Source organism: Megalops cyprinoides, chromosome 20 (assembly GCF_013368585.1).
Source record: "Megalops cyprinoides isolate fMegCyp1 chromosome 20, fMegCyp1.pri, whole genome shotgun sequence".
NCBI lineage: Eukaryota > Metazoa > Chordata > Actinopteri > Elopiformes > Megalopidae > Megalops > Megalops cyprinoides.
Window position 1 is genome coordinate 22,732,945 of NC_050602.1, and position 16,125 is coordinate 22,749,069.

General features: G+C 45.7%; 1 protein-coding gene across 1 annotated transcript in view; it reads left to right on the forward strand.

Moving 5' to 3' along the window:
• Positions 1–13,470, forward strand: part of ak5 (adenylate kinase 5) — a 68,247-nt gene extending 54,777 nt beyond the window's left edge. Inside the window, exons 11-14 of the mRNA XM_036554663.1 lie at positions 7,491–7,654; positions 11,229–11,345; positions 12,512–12,703; positions 13,093–13,470. Of these exons, the coding sequence (XP_036410556.1) occupies positions 7,491–7,654; positions 11,229–11,345; positions 12,512–12,703; positions 13,093–13,158 (539 nt within the window). The 3' untranslated portion in view covers positions 13,159–13,470. The remainder of the gene's footprint in view (positions 1–7,490; positions 7,655–11,228; positions 11,346–12,511; positions 12,704–13,092) is intronic.
• The last annotated feature ends 2,655 nt before the right edge of the window (positions 13,471–16,125 follow it).

Below are 16,125 nucleotides of genomic sequence, written 5' to 3' on the forward strand. Positions count from 1 at the left end.
AGGTTTCAATGGTTGGCCAGGCAAGGTACAGACTAGCAGGTAAAGCTAATGAGTGTGTCAAACCATTAGATTACTTTTTTATAGTTCAGTAGGAGACAGTTTGAGACATGAAGTTCATTTAGGGGTAGTGTTTTGGGTGCTCAGGTGAGAGTGGAAGAGCTGTGTCTTCAGATGTTTCTTGAAGACAGAGAGGGACTCGGTGGAACATGAGCGCCAATGCTGGGCGAGCATACGTATTAGTTATGATCACCTCTGAAACCGGATCAATGTCTACATTACTTAGCAAAGCTTCATCATACTGAATTGTCTAAGCGGTGTTTTGGTCATGCACAATTTGCAGCTTTATAGATTTATCAAGTAGTTTAATCAACCAAAGGTTTGATTAGTGACTAATTTTTGCAAAAGAAATTAATCATGTTTTAAGTACGAAACAATACGGACATTGAAATGCACTCTGGGTAATTCGAAATGGTCTTAATTAAATCCAATATAGCTGATGCCTTAACATTTCCGAAGCTTGCGCTTATGAGGATAAATGAGTCAGACGGCGGGTGATTGATTTGATGGGTTTGTTTCTGTGTAGGATGGGTTTTATCCGTTTTGTTCTCTCAAAGCGACACCCTGCAGAGAAACAACCACATGAACTAAAAAGCAAGTCACATATCCATTAAAAGAGCAGAAGAAAGTGAAATCAATTAGGGACTTTTGAATAGAGGCATGCAGTCATTTTTTCAAAAGAAGCACGCTGCCATTTTTCCCCTGTGCTTTGTTCACGGGGTAATTACAGTGAATAAGGATAGTTAGTGAATCAGGAATGGTTCCTCTTTTTTGTTACCTTCTGTCTGTAAGTGTAGTTTCTGTGAATACTGTATGTCTGTGATTAGTCTGCATGAGAGTGTTAGCGTCTTTGAGAGATAATTTGTATGTATGAATGTAGGCAGTGTGTGAAATACTCTATGCCTACTGTATAAGAACAATGCTGTCTGTGCAGTATTTTGTATCTGTGAGTACACAGTGTTTGTGGGCAGACTGGTCATTTCATATACTGCCAACAGATGCAAAACCAAGGGCAACCTGGATTTGTCCCATTTAATCAAGCAAATACCTAAGGTTTGATCTTTCTCTGGGTGAATTAAAGCAACCTGACATGGCCAACAGGGCACTTAACACATGAGGGTTGTGTGTTTGAATGTAATGTGTGGCACTAGCTCAATGCACATTACTTGACTTGCTTTGTAAAAAGCCAGAGGTACAAGTGGGCAACGTGAACGGTAAGCAACAGATGCCTGCTGAAGGTTGTTTGTCAAAAAAATGCAAGATGTACTGTAACGCCCTCACAAATGACTCAGAGAGACGTGGACTAGGCTGTAGTAATGGATGTCTTAGGAAAAACCTACATTTGCATTTTTGAAGTTAACTCTTTTAAGTTAACTAATTTTTTAAGTGTCTCTCATCTTGAGATATTTCCATTCTGTTACTGACTGACCTACTGCAGACCACTCACTGCATGTAGCTCACACTCTCCATGGGATTCTCTTTCACAAACACCACTTTATTACTCAAAAAATAACTTTGTGTGGGTTGACATGTTTTGCTAATAACAGAGACACAAAAACGTAGACAACCCTACGTTGAGGATGCTTGGGGCACACAGAGTCCAATCAATTGAGCTGGGGTGACAGAGCGCACAGCAGTTTTGCCGAAGAGGCCAGCTGGTCTGGCCAGGGACCTCTGCTTAAAACTGGAAAAACAGATTCAAAGCCCAGAACATGCTAATTCATACACTGTGGTCGGGGTAAGTGCAGTGGCAGCGGGGGCCGATATGTCACAATGAACGTCAGACCCGAGCTCCGGTGGTCTGGAAGATGCCAGGTTTCCCCTCGCAGATGAGGAACGAGCCCCAGGCCTGGTCATTCCTGCCGCTGTCGTTCGGACGCAGGGGACATCCTGAACCCGTTTATCTTTGCCCTCGCTTTGCCTGCGTGTCGGTTAAACAGCAGCCCACAAGGCTGGAAAAGCCGCTACTGCTGGCCCGCTAGCTGAGCCTGCCCAGGCCACGCTCACTATACAGTGTGTCAGAGGGTCAGCTGAGTACGTGTTGCCGTGGAGAGGGGACTTGAATAGCTCAGAAGAACACTGAAATACTGAGCTTAAACATAACATTCTGTATTATTCAGGAAGATGTGATGCTGATCATATACAGATAGCCTGATCTTGCTCAGTGTCCAGGAGTATAGGATTCGCAAACTCAGACATACAAAATAATTTATTCACAGGAATTAAAACAATGACAAACCATAAATAATAATACATCAGAAATGATTGAATTGAAATGACTAATGCTAACACTAATACTAATACTGTCTTTTCAAGTGTGGTTCTCCTCATTAAAAATATTCCAAGAGCAGCAGAATGTTGCTCCTGCACTAATATTCTTTGATTATATTTTTACCTTTTGTTTGACTGAAGAGCAGAAGGTGTGTAAGTGTGCCTGCTGTTTCAGGTTGTTGTGTATGCGTGCGCTTGTGTGCGCGTTGAGATGTTGGTGTGTTTGCATATGAAAATGACGTGTGTGTGCAAGCGTTACATAAGCAAATAGGTATGGCTTTGCGACAGTGGTTTAGTTAGCTGTTTCTTAGGGTTACAGGTGCAGGGCTGGAGTTAGAGATGACACACAAGCTGTGGCTCATCGCCCCCAACCTTGTGTGTTCAGACAGAACAGTGAAAGCATGTGTATGCTATGTGTGCATACTATGTGTGTATACTGTGTGTTGTGTACCATGTGTTGTATACTTTGTGTATACTGTGTGTATGTGTGTGTGCAGGAGTACTGTGTGTTGTAAGCTTTGCATTGTATACTGTGTGTGTTGTGTATAGTGTGTGCACTGTGTGTTGTATGTGGTGTATGTACTGTGTGTGTTTATATTGTGTGTTATATATAGTGTTTGTACACTGTGTGTATGCTGTGTGTTGTACACTGTGTGTATGCTGTGTGTATAGTGTGCGTTATATATAGTGTTTGTACACTGTGTATATGCTCTGTGTTGTACACTGTGTGTATGCTGTGTGTTGTATACTGTGTGTTATATATAGTGTGTGTACACTGTGTGTATGCTGTGTGTGTAGTGTGTGTTGTATATAGTGTTTGTACACTGTGTGTATGCTGTGTGTGTAGTGTGTGTTATATATAGTGTTTGTACACTGTGTGTATGCTGTGTGTGTAGTGTGTGTTGTATAGTATAGGGCGTGTTGTGCTGCAGGTATACCGCAGTGCTCTGGCTCTCTGCCACACCAATGTCTGGCTCTCTGTTTAAAATGAAGTGGCTTCCTGCCCTCAACCTTGTCTTCCCAATACAAACTTCAACAAATCACATTCCCTGGGTGTTTTATCAGCCCGCCCGGCACAAAGTGGGCAGGCTTCCAAACAACTCAGTTTAAGCGATAAAAATAAATGCTGTGCTGCACTGATTTGGTGCCACTCCACGATATTCTCCCGCCCCCAGTCCCTTCTGGCCTTAGTTTGCACTTTGACAGGACACCTCCGGGGGAAAGCAGGGTCACTGGGAAAGCTGGAAGTGGAGTTGGGGAAACCAGTAAGGGGCACTCCTCATCAGGGTGTTGGTCTGATAAAGTAAATGCAATACCCCAATGCAGCGATGGGAGTACCGTGTTGTAGGAGGTGCCCTCACTCTGGCTCACTGTGAGTATTAAAGATCACGTAGTGCTTGTCGAAAGAGTAGAGGTGTTAACCCTGGTGTCCTGTCTGAGTTTCCAACCTGGTACACTCTTCCAGCACACATCCACACAGGACCTTAATATGGTTGCTAGGCTCCCTTAAATACTTAAATACTGAAAGAGTCTTTTTTGTAAAGAAAGTTTAAGCAAAAAGGTCAGTCTCTGAAATTTATAAAGAGCTAGAGGTACAGTTAATTATTCAGAACATGTGCAGGAATTAAGATGCTGTTTGTGATTGCTTCGTGAAGCCTTGCATATCCTATCTTTAATGAATGAGCTAGCTGTCAATCAAAGTGAAAAACAAGCTGGTAAACATGGCTTGTGTGTTAATATTGCTGTATCCAGCTATATAAATGGATAACATGTTGTAACCAGTTCTAACTGTAACCAAATCTGCTAAATGACAACAATGCAATGTAATGTATCAGTCAATGCAATCCCCCCCATACTCCCTATTCATGAGTAGCTGGAGCCCAAGTCAACACCCTGTAGGAAGCAACAGAAAGCAATCCTGCCTGTTCGAGCGCTAACTGGATATATTTAGAACTTCCGCACATCAGAAACAAATCCTACACGTCTCCATTCCGAGTTTGATCTGTCTGGTCCTGGTGGAGCTATGCTGATTTCAAAGCTCCGCCTGAACCAGATCCATAATAAGCAGTCACAAACAAAGGATGCGGCCAGCTAACAAACTCTCCTATTGGCTGCCAGGCATGGGTCCCAGAAGATATCCTTTCCCTCCTATTTTTGGAGCTTATTACCTGGAGCCAGACTACTTCCCTCTGAGATGCAGATGACTCGTCAGTCAATCTCATAAACGTCTTGTTGAGACACTGGAAAGGCAGAGCCGTGCAGGTTTGCTTTGCAGAGTCGTCTGTACCTCTTCCAAAATAATGTAATAATGTACCGCTCTACCTCTACTAACCCCTGGCTTGTGGTAGGACTTGAATGGTGTTACGCTCACACTCACTGTTTTGGGAGTGTTGTTAGCCTGGTCTGACACTGTTGCTCATACAACTTGAATGGATACACTCCTGTTCTTTAGTACTGGAAGTAACGCTGGGTGAGAGTGTCTGTTGAATGAATGTAATGTAATGCAATGTAGTGTACAATGCTGCGTCATGAATGGATACCATGAAATTAGCTAGGGGGGTGGGGACTGTGCACCTATGCGGGCCATACCTTTCCATGTGCCGCCCCTCTGATCTCCCTCCCCTGGCCACCCGAAGCGGCTCGCATACATCTCAAAACACTGGTGCTGACTGCCCTGGCAACAAGGGGGTCAGCTCCTCAAAATCCTAAAATGATCATCAATCGAACAGCAGTGAGACAACAGGACAGCTGTGTTATCTTCCACAGCTCCCTGAAGACCACCCGCCTCTGCAGATAACATTTTCACCCCCTTACCGAGTTATGGGAATTAAATCTTGCAGTGTGTATGGCATTGGTTATTACAGCACTGTGTGATGGACTGGCAGGTGTTCGCATGTGGACTGACCTTTTCTGTATGTACTGTTCTTCATGTGCCCTCACTCTGTGCACTTTTATCTGCCAAGTGACTAAGTGCAACTACGTGCAGTTTGTAATGACAGAAATGCGCACATGCAGTACAGAGAAACCTATGCATTGCAAACCCACACTCATTTCATTCATCGTCCAGTTCGTGGCCCGCAGCACATCTGAGGCCCAGTGTTTTTCAGAAGGGGAACAGATTAAACCACAGGCAGCTGTTTCAAAGCAGCGGTCGGGGGCAGCAGATGTTACTGCCCCGACCGCCCTCCGGCGTGACGTTTTTCCCTTCAATGGCTGCGGTGATCTATGGTGGTTAACAATGGGAGCCTCCCTGCCCACAGGCTGCTGGCTGCAGGACAGATAAACAATGTTGGGTAATGGCTCTCAGACGAGCCGGCGGCTGTTCTTAATGAGACCTCTGGACAGGATCGGTCAGAAAGCGGGGCAGCGGGGGCAGAGGAGAGATCCGGGAGTCCGGGAGGTAAAGATTAGCGCTGACCCCTTGGGTTCCCCCTCTGCCTGTAAATCACATCAGAGAGGCTCTCTGCTTCCCCCCTGCACACTGTCTCCCCTCCTAAAACAGGGAAGATTTCAGGCTGTGGAGCAGCTCCCAAGCCTCCAGTCCCTGACTGCATGCCTGGTGCCATCCCCTGCTAACAGTGAGATAATGAGGTTGAATATTCGACCAATGAAGAGCAGCCTTAAGACATATTGGCCCAATCAGTGCCTTTTTTTATAATTCACGATTGTATTTGATGTTAAGGATTAGCAGAAAATACTGCACCAAAAAAATCTCTTTCTGCTTGTCTGTGAGTCTGTGTTTATTTATCCTCTACATAGCAATTCTGAGACCAAACTGCAGATGAATGAAGCCCTTACAGATCTTTTCTTCGAAATGACTAATTACACAGTTGTACACCTTTGTGTACCTTCCTACAAGAAAAGTTTGGGAAAAGTTTGCTTGCTGCCCAATTAGAGAAGTGGATAATTAGAAGCTCTACTCCCGTAGTGAGTAATTACCTCAGGAATGAGCAGAGATGTCACCAAGTATATCACCAGATCTGATGTAAGCCTGGTAGACAAGATTAGTAGTTCTGCGATCTCAGTCCGCCAGCTCAAAAACATCAGAAGAAGCCAATGGATATGTGAAGCCGTGCGCTGAGACTCCCGTGAAAAAGGGCTGAGTGTAGCCCCTTGCTCTGTGTTCAGATAATTGGCTGGATGTGTTGTTCGGTTGTCCTCGGTGTGCAGGGATTTAGTTTTCTTTCTTCCCCGACAGCTGCAGAATACTTATTCACAATATAAACATATTGAAGCCTTAAGTTGTGGTAGGTAAAAATAGCCTTCTGTAAGGTGGAGGCAATGGCTTTAGCATGTTATCTTTTAGTAAGCTGTTGTATGCAGACGTGGTAGAGATACACTATAAGGTAGACATGTTGATACATATATATATATATATATATATATATATATGTCCATGGATGGAGTCCATGGATGAAACAAAAAGACACTGTCTTATGGCTTCAGAGACCTGGGTTGGATGGATCCTCCTAAGCTTCAAGTTTCATCTCTCCAAGATCTGACAGAGCTCAGCTGCTGTGGAGTCACAGTTTAAACTATTAGCTGCTGGCCAACTCTGATCCTTGGTCCCCGTTCCCCATTTGTTCCAAGAACTGATCCAGAAACTGTAAACCCCGTCCTAATCCTAATCCCCACCACTTTGTGTACAACACAAGCACTGATTCAGGGTTTGTCTCTGGCGTGTGGTTTACTAGTACATGCTCAGTCAGTACTCAGGAGGACAGGATTAGCTGCGGCGTTTACCAAGATAATGTGTCTGGGTGTACTGTACTGTATAGTCACACATATTTACTTGTTGTGTTTGGTAGTCAGAGTTAATATTGTTTAAACATTATGTCCAGCAAATGTCTTTACTCCACAGATCCCCCTAAATTCTTTTTGTTTGTGTATGTGTGTGTGCATGTGCGTGTGTGTGTGCGTGTGTGTGTGCGTGTGTGTGTGTACATGCATATATGTGTGAATGTATGTGTGTGCCTTTGTGTGCGTGCTTATGTATGTGTGTGTATGCCTCCATATGTGATTGTATGCGTCTGTGTGTATGTGCGTGTTTATCTGTGTGTATGTGCATATGTGTCTGTGTGTGCGTGCCTGTGTACGTGATTGTGTATGTGTCTGTGTCTGTGTGTACCTGTGTATGTGACTGCGTATGTGTTGGTCCACAGGGGGGCCGGGCTCAGGGAAGGGGCTGCAGTGTGAGAAGCTGGAGGAGCGTTTCGGCCTCAGGATCCTCTCCCCCTGGGAGCTGCTCCGCAGCGAGATGCAGGCCGACGGCGAGAGGGGCCGCTTCATACGGGACGTCCTGGAGAGAGGGGAGCAGCTGCCTATGGTGAGACACGCTGAACGTGATTATACTGACCATGGAAACACACACTGACCGTGATTATACCGACCATGGAAGTACACACTGACCGTGATTATACCGACCATGGAAGTACACACTGACCGTGATTATACCGACCATGGAAGTACACACTGACCGTGATTATGCCGACCATGGAAGTACACACTGACCGTGATTATACCGCTCATGGGAACTGATACTGACCCTGATTATACTGACCATGGAAACACACACTGACCGTGATTATACTGCTCATGGGAACTGATACTGACTGTGATTATACTGTCCACAGAAACTCACACTGACCGTGATTATACTGCCCATGGAAACTCACAGTGACTGCAATTCTGCTGCCCATGCAAACTCACAATGAGACACCCTGACTGTGATTATACTGCCCATGGAAACTCACACTGAAATACTCTTATATCGCCCATAGTAAGACACGCTGACTCTATCTGCTTAGCTTTGCACAGAAATGCCCCCCATCGGCCTTCTATTTTTCAGCATATTATGGTGAGTGATATGTATTTACAGTCAGTTTCTGATATGGCCTCCATGAAATAAAATCGCCCAGCATGGCTAAATTGAAGAAAATGGATTTCTCTGAATCCTTTGACAGATAAAATAGCGTCTGAGGCTATGAGCTATAAGCACTGTGTTAGTAGGCTGTTACAGCAGAGCCGGTAGAATCGCTAGCAAAAGCAGTCAGCTGGAATGCTGAGGTGGGGGATTATTGCAGCTTGTCTTTTCTGATGCTGAGATGGCATCCGTGTGGAAGCTCTCTGATCCATTGGAGATGTTTTTATGGTGTTTTTGCATGTATTTACTGTGTTTTTAGTGTGCCCATCACCACACAAGAAGTTACCCTTGTGATAAAAAAAAATATTTTGGTATTTAATGAAGTAGATTAAAGAGCTATAGTGGAATTCTGAGGTGAGGGATTGTTGCAGCCTGTCTTTTCTGATGCTGAGGTGGAGGATGGCGGTGTCTCAGGCTCATTGAGGTGTCATGAGTCGTGGTCTCCTAGATTGTGTTTAATTTCCAGGTTAGACATTGGCTGGCTCTAAAACACATGGGAAAAACCGGTAACAATGGCGCAAAGGTGTTGGTTTATTAATAAGCGGGGCATATGGGCTCCATGCTGTCCTCTTCTTTCTCGAGTTCCACCTGGCCTGATATCTGTCAGGTTGGATCACCTCATCAGCTCATCTTCTGGTCTGACAGCATGGGGCTGAGAGTGTGCGAAAACATTTCCACACCATTTCCTGTTTTTCACAGACCGTAGGTCATGCTCTACATGACATTGGGCACACCCATGGTTCAGACTGAAAGCAGTGTGCTCAAAGTGAGACACTGTACACTATTACAGAGTCAAAGCACTATTACATTCTGTAGGGTAATCAACTAATTAGGCATCTGAAAGGAACATCTTCTTCCATTTTGTTGCCTGGCAATATGGCACATCCCACAGCATCCAAAGCGCAAATACTGCGCATCTGCATGCAAAACTATCAGACTAACAGTGGCTGTGCGAAAATGTGCACACTTACGAGAACTAGGTTTCGATGTACAGTGTATCTGGGCCACAGATGTATTTCATACAGAAGCAGATAGTGAAACAGCAGCCTGTTCTATGCCTGTTTCATGTCTCCATTTAGACAGACAGGACCCAGTCTCAAACGGTCCCAGCTTGTACTGATAACCTTTGACCTTTTGCAATGTAATGTTTTGATGCCACCCTGGCTTGGAATGTGGCCAGTTAATTGTGAATTGTTTTTCTCACATTGTACGCCCAGCCCCCAGGGGTTTCCCGGACCAGGTGATTATCTAGCTATCAGTTCCTCACAAAGGTTCCGGAATTTCCCCCTTGGCCATGGTCCTGTCATTTCATTCTTGCACTGTACAGTCTGTATTAGTACAGGCATTAGCTGATCTGTGGCCTCAGTTACTTTGAGAAGTTTAATATAAATCTATATTTGAATAGCCTGAAATTCATCATATCAAAGAGCACTCTAAAACGTCGTCTGTTCGCCTTACTCTTACATAACTTGTAGATCTATTTGGAGCTGAAAGTTAATTTAGTGGAATTTTTTTCTGGAAGAAGAAATTTGTATTTTGAGAATGAACCCTGGGGAAAGAGCTTAGTCAGTCAGACCAAGAAAACGCCCAGCTAATGGCCCCTTTCAAGGATGATTTGCAAAAACTTGGTGCATCCAACCAAACAACTTCCCAGGGTTTTATTTTCTCACGAAGCCATCCTGGCCTTTTAAAAGGGCCGTGTTCATTCCTGTGTACGTCAGTGGGGAACTCCTCCAGGTGCTTTAAACATTAAGGACCTGTCACTGTGCGTTGACTTGACACAGCAGTGTCCCAGTCACATGACTATTACTGTCACCGTGACTGATGTGTTTTTGTAAAGCTGATTGCCACACAGACAGGAGGAAATGTTGGGGGGGGGGCATTTTCTGAAGGCCTAAGCATGACTCAGCCAGGGATTGAGCCCACAGCTGTCCTGCTGGGGGTCATTCAGGGCTAACGATCTTGAGAGCGTGTCCTCTTGTTTCCGGGTCCCGGCTACCGTGCGACATTACTGCCATCATCCTGTGGCGTCTCTGTCGTTATTCATATCGTAACCCGCATAAATGGTGTCGCTGTGGTAACGCATGCTGTCTGCTGCTCATACAGCCTCTGAATTTAACATGCTTAGCACTGGGGTGGAGGGGGTGAGACATAATAGGAGCAGTATGACCAGTGAAGGGGGGGGGGGGGGGGGGGGCTGCATGTTATGTCACCATGGTGACAACCCTTAGCCAGCCACCCCACTCCCAGCATACTCACCCAGGAGTGCAACCGGTGCCCTGTTCTGACCCTGTTCTGCATGTGTCAGCACTAGGAGGTCCGATGGGGAAGGCGCTATCCGGCTGCTCTGCCTAGGAGGCTCCTTCATCAGGGCTCACGCTGGGCCCAGAGGGCATGAAATATAAATAAGCAGAAGGAAGAAGCAGAGGCTGCTCTGACAAGGCTATGAAACAATTAGCCATCTCAACAGAGCTGTAGTCAAAGATGCACTATTCAATGGTCAGTCTGTGCTGCTGCACAAAAGCACGTTTGATCGAGTGAGCTGTGGTGTAACTCAGCTGGTTGTCCATGCGGAAGCTCTCTGATCCATTGGAGATGTTTTTTATGGCATATTTGCATGTATTTACTGCGTTTTTAGTGTGCCCGTCACCACACAAGACGTTACCCTTGTGATAAAAAAATTATGTTGGCATTTAATGAATTAAATTAAAGAGCTGTAATCAAAATGTGATAATAAGTACTTACTGCAGTGGGCAAGACTTAGCAACACTCTGCAAGAGATGGAGGAGAATAGCCTTAGGTGTGAGCACTTCCCTAAATGCACTGCAGAGAAACATGATAACTCACCCGATACATATCGTTATTCTCGTGGCTGCGTGGCTGGGTGTTTGGCGGGCACCTCAGCCCGCCGGGTTCCCCCCCCCCCTCGTCTGGAGATCTGACGGACCACCCGCGTCTATCCCGTCTGTCCCCGCAGGACACGCTGATGGAGCTGCTGGGAGAAGCCATGGCCGCCGCCCCCTACCACGGGAAGGGCTTGGTGATGGACGGCTTCCCGCGAGATGTCCGGCAGGCGGAGGAGTTTGAAGCCAAGGTCGGTGACGAGGACGCTCCGGGGGGGAAGCCAAAGCGTAACATACATTTCTGAGCGGCCTGACACGATCCATTATTTACACAGCCCAGGATAACACACGGCGTGGTTAAGGGAGAGGTACCGCTGTTACAGGCATTGATGTCAGCTATAAAGCAAAGCCTGGTCATTAAATCAAAACTGCTGCGCTCTTTGCTCTTTCGCCGGCTTTGTAGTCAACTCCGGGTAAGGCTGTCTGCTAAACGAGAAAAATGTAATGCATTTTGTAAGATGGCTCTTTTTTCAATATCTGCTTTGAGGCTAAAGGAACATGATAGAGATTAAGAGATACATTAAGAGATGCAGAGATTCCCGCTTCTTTTTCAGTTCCTGTCTGAGGTCACATGAGACCTGGGTTCATTTTTTATTTTTGCAACAGATGCCCTGGTCCTGGGTGATTTACTTAGCTTACATATTAGCTTAAATGAGCCTACTCACTCGTAATTTACATAGCTAATTAAGTGCGTTCATTTATTCCGGTGCTTATTTGCTAAAGCAATTCAAGCAAGAGCAGGCCACTCAGGAGTATAACAGCAGCACGTACCCTGGGACTTGACCCTGCAACCTTCTGGTCCTGCCACCTCAGTCTCCTCTCATAACGATCACAATCAGCAGCGTGTGTGTTTACTCACGAAATAGAATTCTTTACACCTGCGTGGTTTTCACAGCGCGCGAGGAGAGGCGAGGCGATTAGATCTAAATGTCGCCTCTCTCGGGGGAGCTCAGATCCCTCTGCCAAGAGAAGGCAAGCGACAGGCAGCGGGCTCGTCATGCTGTAGTTTTTGAAACCCAGCCATGGTTTATCCAGAAGCAATTATGGCAAACTCCAGGTGTATGGGAGTTACAGCGGTGCCTTCTGATGAACACCTAACCACTCTTACAAACCCACTTTGCATTGGTTCGGCAGAACATCACATGATGACTCGTGTCAGGGGATGATGGGATGATGGGAGCTGAAGCCCAGAATCAGAGCCTTCTCCCTCTGGACGTCACCTCGCATTAGTGCCATTACAGAACATCATTCTGATTGTGATGTCACAATCGTGTCAAAGAACAATATTCTCGTAGTGTCGCAACACGTATGAAAGGGATTTACTTGTACTTTGATAACGGTTTCCCGGTTCTGACAGATTGGCGAGCCCAGCCTGGTTCTGCTGCTGGAGTGCTCCGCTGACACTATGTCCAGGCGTCTGCTACAACGGGCTGGCCAGGGCCTCAGGGCCGAGGGTGCGAGAGATGCAGTGCGCAAGAGACTGGAGAGCTTCGGCAGCACATGCGAGCAAGTCGCCGCCCACTACGAGCGCAGGAGACTGCTACACAAGGTGTGACATCATCCACAACTGGGGAGCTGGGCTCAGGATTGGCCGAAAGTTCCCTCTAAATTTAGAGTCTCATTACTGTAATAAACAGAGGCTCTGATATTCTCTGAGAGGTATTCTCTAGTGCACAGTACTGTGGCTGAAAACAGGTCACGACATTTAGAAATTATCATGGCTCTCAGCTTTAGTGCCCAGTGTTTGCTTTGATATTCGACAAGTTGTTTTGGTAAGCTTTGAAATATGTGGCACGGAGCTAACATTGTTCTTTATACAGCAGTGTTACAGTGTGCAAGAGTAACCATTAAGTTGTTTGTACAGGCACTTGAACTGCTTTTCTTTTTTTATGAATAACATTTCCCATCAACCACTGAGTGCAATTTTTGTCCTTCCAGATTGATGCAGAAAGGCCCCCTGATGAGGTATTCCAGCTGATCTGCCGGGCTCTGGATTTTTATTAAGAAATCCCAGGGACCTCAGCGCTGCCACCCAGTGGACTGGATGTCTAATAGAAATTGCATTTGGGCCCTGGACCACCCCTCCCCTAAAAGACCCACTGACTGAACCCACAGCTGCTTTCCTTAGCACCAAGGCTTCTGTAAGGATCCGCACGGCACCCTGGGGCAGCCATGCACGCTCGGGTGAACTCTTAGGAAGACCCACAGACGAGCCACTCGCGAATGATGACAGATTGGATTGTGCTACTGCGGTGACAAAATGCTCCAACCATCTGATGATTGTAAACCCCCCCCCCCTCCATTGCTCCGCCGCCCACACCGCACCCCGCCGCACCAGAGAGAAACATGCCGCCTGCCGCTACAGCATTTACTCTTTCCTGCCCACGACGCTGCTCTTCCGCTCCCAAAAAAGAGCAGGGTTACCGCCTCTCCCAAAGTGGAACGCCGCTCAGCTACGTAGAAAACATAGGCATCAATGTGCTGTTGATCATACCTGTCTGAAGCTTCGTCGCCGTTAGCTTGCATGAATGGCCTTTACGCGAATGATAAGGATGCCTGTCTGCGGGTTATTCAGTTGGAGGATTTTTCGATTTTTTAAACTCTCTTGTAAAATAGTATCTTTCCCATCCCATTTGGACTGTTACAAATGTCTCAGTTTTGTTCTTTTTATCCGAAGGCTTCAGGATGGTAAATGCCCACTTAAAATCTATAAGGAGAAATGATTATGTTGATGCATTTTTTTAGACAAGAGGATAAAATGTGGAATATCTGTGTATTATAAGGAATTTTGAAGATGAACTTTCTGCTTGCGTCACTTAAATGCAGATAACACATTGTAGTGGAGCCTTAACAGTTGTTCTTGTTAGCATTCTGCATATTGTCTCTGTGCATCTGACGAGCTAACACAGCACCTCCTCTGCTCTGACTGTAACCCCCTCTGCCGAATCCAAAAATAAAAGACTTACACCTTTCCCCCGCCTCTTCATGGTACCTGAGTGGGCCCCGTCTCTGCCATTAGTATCCATCTCTGTGTAATTACCAGGTGAGCACCTCTCTTTTGACAGCGGTTATTGGAAAGTTATGGTAGAAAGCACTTAGGGGAACAGGGAGTCCCTGTGTGACGCAGTCGAGGGAGTGTGTCAGAGTGGAGGTGTCCCCCCCCCACAGGCCTGCCTGGTCCAAGATGACCAATAATTAGGAGTACATGAGGAGATGTTGGCTTTTTTTATTACCCCTTTGTCAACAGTCATGTCTATACTCTCAGGCTACTTCTCACAGGCCCACAGACTCTCCTGCCATCCCGGTTCACAGGGCAGAAGCACCAGCGTTTTTCAGCTGTTGTGGTGACTGCAAACCTTTTCCATGTTCTCCCAGCACAGTACATGTGACGGCACACCATAATAATTGCAAGAAGATACACATCTCAGCTACCTGCGTGTAAGCTGCCCATGAGCCATCTGCTGTCACACTAAGGCCACGCATTCTGGTGTCTCAGCGTCTTGCTGAGCTGATACCTTTTTCACACGGCCAGTTAAAAAAACAAATCAGCTGAGACACTCCCACCTGGTGGGAAAAACTTCACAGCAAATCTTCACCATTATTACAGTAGGTACCCATACTCCGAAGCTCCATTTGTTATAATAAATAAAAAAAGAATAGAAATGTCATTGTATTCTCATCTATTTCAGGTTACCTTGGCCTACAATACCTACAATCCAAGGCTCCCCCAGCTTCCCTGAAAAATAAAATCATTCTCAGCCATTCATACAGGCTGAACTATTCACAAAATTTTAGATGGCCTTGTCTTTCCACACTTGTTAGGTTTGTACTGTGTGGAAATGTAATTCATACGTTTGTACATTTGTATGCCGACATTGTGCTTAGAGACAGATGCAGCACAACCAGCTTCACAGTGCAACTGTGGATTCCAGAAGGAACAAAGAGGGACTATGCTCAACCCACTTTTGACTGAAACACTAGCGCTTCAGTAAAAAACACTACATGGCTTATAAGTTTACCACCTGAAAACTGGGCAAAAATACCAAATCGTAGCAGGCAGTGCTCTCACTCATGAGAGGAGGGATGTCACTCCGACCTCAGTGTTCGCACAGAGGCACATTTCTCTGGTTTGACACCGGTTCCTTCCTTTGCCGTGTGTCTGCCGACCGTGCGTTAAGGAGAAGCACATGAGATGTGCGATTTTCAGAGAAGATAACCCTTCACATTCTGTGTATAGGGTTGAAATCCCTGGCCGAGGAGGTCTTCTGCATTTGAGGACTGTGAAGGTATACCACAGACACACACATCATCACTGGTGGACCTCCATGGCAGTTCTTTCCTTTTCGTTCCCCAGGCTGAAGGAGGCCCATAGCGGTTCCAAAGCATGCATGAATACATGAATACATTACATGTCCCCTGGGGCTTTGCTGTCCGACAGCTTCCGCACATCCCCGACCTTTGACCCATGACGTGGCCAGCGCCAAATGAGAAACCACGGCCTGCAACCTAATTCACCTGGTTAGCTTGTAACAGAGGGGTCTGAAAGCTGTCCTTCCTGAACTCTACACATCTGGGCAGAATGAACAGGGGACACGAATTTGCAAAAGGCACAGAACCGTATACATTAAAACTCAGTCAATTAGATAGGGATGTCAGTACTGCTTCCATATGAATAGGCACATGCTGCTTTATTGAGGAATTCTACGCACTAGACCAGTCACTACACAACAAAAAAATATGTCTGCTTTAATAAACCCATTTGTTTTTAATTGTGGCATCTCATAAGAACACCAATACTACATAAAATCTGTAAGAAAGGTACAAAACATAATTGAACAAAATACAGAGGTTAAAACGGCAGTAAAAAAATAAATTCCTATTTTTTGTGATACTTTTTTGAACGCGTTTATCCATCAAAACAAGCACTTAAGACAATTTAATGATTTTACAACTGAATTTTTTTAAGCATTT